This window comes from Dysidea avara, chromosome 12 (assembly GCF_963678975.1).
Source record: "Dysidea avara chromosome 12, odDysAvar1.4, whole genome shotgun sequence".
NCBI lineage: Eukaryota > Metazoa > Porifera > Demospongiae > Dictyoceratida > Dysideidae > Dysidea > Dysidea avara.
Window position 1 is genome coordinate 25232284 of NC_089283.1, and position 3873 is coordinate 25236156.

General features: G+C 40.1%; 1 protein-coding gene across 1 annotated transcript; it reads right to left on the bottom strand.

Moving 5' to 3' along the window:
* Positions 1–760: 760 nt before the first annotated feature.
* LOC136241154 (TNF receptor-associated factor 4-like) lies at positions 761–3111 on the bottom strand. Its single transcript, XM_066032333.1, has 2 exons — positions 2088–3111; positions 761–1655 (listed from the first exon to the last, which is right to left on the bottom strand). The coding sequence occupies exons 1-2, from the start codon at positions 3071–3073 to the stop codon at positions 839–841; spliced, it is 1803 nt and encodes a 600-aa protein (XP_065888405.1). The 5' UTR covers positions 3074–3111; the 3' UTR covers positions 761–838.
* Positions 3112–3873: the final 762 nt, after the last annotated feature.

A 3873-nucleotide genomic window follows, 5' to 3' on the forward strand; every position in this document is an offset into this window, starting at 1 on the left:
GAGGTCCCATTGTACTCATTTTAATAATCACAAAAACATGTTTTCAGTCAAACAGAGCTACCACAAGGCTACGTATGTTAGTTACTTTAAAGAAGACACACTTAACCAACAAAACACTATTAAATTATTTAAAGGTATACAAAGATCAAGGAAGGACTTTTAGTAGCAATAGTATATTTTACAGGATTACAATAATAGATGATAATAGACTATTATAAGTTATACTGACTGAGGGTCTGATAGCTTTGTAATCTTCCAAAATTTCTTATGACATCTTACAAACTTACTGGACAGCCGAGGAAGATGTGTAGAAATTGTCTCAGTCTCACATTTAGTGGCAGAACACATGAGGGACTATCAGTGGTGAGGAAGCTGTGGTAGGGAAGGAGTAAGTGATGATGACTAGGGTACTAAGATGGTGACTGACCTGTAGAGATGATCCAGGAGGTTACAGTGGAGTAGTTCAAATGATGACACACTGGAGTTATGTAGTGTAGTTCTCTCAGTGCTTGTAATGATGTTGATAACTATTGGGACACACACACACACAGTTGTACACTAGATGTACACTACACTACATACAATACTTGAAATAATAGTTGGTCATCTGACAAGTACAGCAAATCTAAATTAAAGTATCTGAGAAAATTCAAACACTTGAGATTTAATTATGACATCATCATGAATAAAATTCCTCACAGTGCACCATGTAGAGTTGTTGATGAGGTCATAAAACCCACACTAAATTATTAGTTTGAAAAACATTAATTATTTTTATATTATTTTGTCCACATAACAACACAATATCAACATTCACCATTACTGTACATTATTCCAGCTAGTCTAGTTTATAGTCTACTTGAAGGAAGATACTATCATCTTTGAGGTACTGACATGTGGGAGTGATCTTGTGGAGGTGTTCATGGGAAATGAACTGATGACTGGACCACATTTTATACCTACACCTCTCCCCACTAGGGACCCTCTTATGACCATCATCCCAATACTCCCCATTCCCTAAATGATGTTCACTGTTACTGATCTGGTTCAACAACTTCACCTCACAATGTCCCTTCAGTGGCCACCTTAACTGATCATCATATGGACCCTTCATGAGGACCAGGTACACTGTCATGTAACCAGTAGTCCAGCCAGCATAGACATACAAACACATTTTGTATCCCTTGTGATGAGTATAGAATGAGTCACTGTACCACCAAACCCCATCACTCTTCTTCTTGGCATACTCTGACATCTTCACAATCACTGAAGTAACTTGATCACCTGACGATAACTTTGATGCTTGATAGTTAACAGTGTTGTACCAGAATATGTTTGGGTCAGATACCGACTGTTCAATTTGTTGTGTTTTTTGCTTTGATGATGAAGAGTTAATCATCTTCCACCAGAGGTCTTTGTCTGAAAACAAAACATCTTCTAACAACTTACTTTTCTGTTCCAGTTTAGTTTCCAGTTCAGTGATCCTCTTCTGAGCAGCAGTTTCAATCTCGGTGATCTTTGTTTGGAATTTGGTCTCCAGTTTAGCAAGTATCTCATCAGTATTGGCAGCTAGTGTGATGTGTTCCTTTTCAGCTTTTGTAAGATTTTGACAAGTTGTGGCTAGTTGTTGTTTTGTAGTGTTAAGATCTCTTTGTGTGCTAGTGAGTTTCTGAGTGAGTTCATCTTTTGTCTTCTTTGCTTCTTGTTTAGTTACTGCAAGTTGTTGAGTAAGATCATCCTTTATTTCAATTTTAATAACAGCTAATTCTTGTTTGGTTATTATAAGTTCATTCTCTGTTCTTTGAAGCTTTAGAGTGAGATCATCTTTAGTGACTGCTAGTTGTTCTTTGGATTCATTTTGCTCCTGTTCAATTCTCATAGTAAATTCATCTTTATATTTCTCCAGTTGAGATGCTGTATCTCTTTCTGTTTGTTGTAGTCTCTGTATGAGTTGATCAATTGTCTTCACAGCACTGCTCAGGTGTTGTTTAGTAGTAGCCAGGTCTTTTCCTGTCTGTATAATCTTTGTTGTTAGCTTATCTTTACTGTCTACTGCCTCAACTTGACTATTAGCTAAATTGTGTTGAGTGTTAGTGAGCTGACGTGTGGTAAAGGACAAGTGTTCTTCCATCTTCTCCTTGTTGTGTTTCTTCTGATCCTTACGAGCCATCCTCTCCTCACAACCCACCACGTGATACTCACACTGGATAAGCTCCAGTGGGCACATCTTAATGTGTTCTTCTATATCATCTCTTGGGACACTACCAACTTCACACTTGTTGGGACAGGCTATGGGGAACTTGGGACACTGTTCCTTGTGTTCACCCTCAATAAACTGATGTTCTCCTGTAATGTGGCAATACTGACAGTCAACCTTGAGACGTGGACACTCCATCTTGACATGGGTGGTTAGGTATTGTTGTTGTAAGGTCATTCCACAATCATTAGGACAAGTAACTTCTTCAAGTGGACACATCTTCCTGTGTTCATCAATATCCTCACGAGGTATGCTATTAGCTTCACACTTGTTGGGACAAGCTATGGGGAACTTGGGACACTGATCCTTGTGTTCACCCTCAATAAACTGATGTTCTCCTGTAATGTGGCAATACTGACAGTTAACCTTACGACGTACACACTCATCCTCAACATGACCAGTCAGATATTGTCGTTGTAAACACTTTCCACAATCATTGGAGCATGTCACATCTTCAAATTGACAACCGTCACTGTTTCCAAGGTGATTGATGATGTCATTCACTTCACCCTGCCACTCACATCCTTTCTCCTTGTTAGTACAGAACACATGAAGACTCCTGATAGCTCGGTCAGCTTGTTTGTTGTGGAAAGTGATGAATTCTTCATCTCGGCAAATGGGACAAGCTTTAGAAATGGTGGTGGATTTCTTTGCAGTCTCAAGACAAGACTTACAAAATGTGTGACCACAACACGCGCTAAGATGAGGCTCTCTACTCGGGTACTGACAAATCTTACACACAAACATATCTAATGGAGTGTCTACAAACTGATATTCGTACCCGCCCCCATCATTGGGCGTGGTGGCTACTGCCATTCTTTCTCTCTCCAGTGGACAACACCTGATAATGATAAACACGGTGTAATGTTGCACTACAATATGACGAGTATACTTTACCGTTCAGCGCATGTTTCTTCTAGCGGGGCTTATAAAAATAATTTACTTCCAACTAGCCCGATAATTTACGAAGAATTACGGATATGCTGCACATCCTTTGCAATCTTGATTATGTTGCGGTTGTTATAGCTGCTCTATACCATATGCGTATTTTGTACCATACGCGTATGGCAGCGGCGGAGGAAGTAGTTAATATGAGGGGGGGCTGGGCTGACCCAGACTTATTTCTATAGTTTGGTAAGGTGAGACCAAAAAAAAAAGAAAAAAAAAAAAAAAAAGGTCGCAACCAACTGACAAGAGCTTTCTACCTCACCAACTACCATTTCTAGCTGATAAACTACATAAAAATCCTTTCATAGCTCGCTACACACTGACTACTTTATTAGAGTGACTGCTCTATTAGAGTATCTCGATCTTTATCACGGTTTTCAGCCCCACTCCAAGAAAGATAATTTCGGTGTGATATCATTCTGAGGGGGGGCTAAGCCCCCCCTCAGCAAACCGAGGGGGGGCTTTAGCCCCCTAGCCCCCCCCCCCTTTCCGCCGCCTATGGCGTATGGTACATACCATATATGCGTATACGCGTACGGTACAACCATACGCGTATGGTACGGAAAATCGTACCATCTGAGTATAGCTAACCTGGTACGCGTATAATATCAAGCAGAAGGTTTTTGCATTGCCGTACCTATTGACTACGCCTGATGGCACTCTGCTTT

Excerpts from the sequence above, each read along its gene's own strand:
- LOC136241154 (XM_066032333.1), bottom strand. The coding sequence starts at position 3,073 with ATGGCAGTAGCCACCACGCCCAATGATGGGGGCGGGTACGAATATCAG. Across the intron at positions 1,656-2,087 it reads ACACGTCAGCTCACTAACAC|ACAAAGAGATCTTAACACTA; the intron begins TCAACACAATTT and ends ACTCACTAGCAC.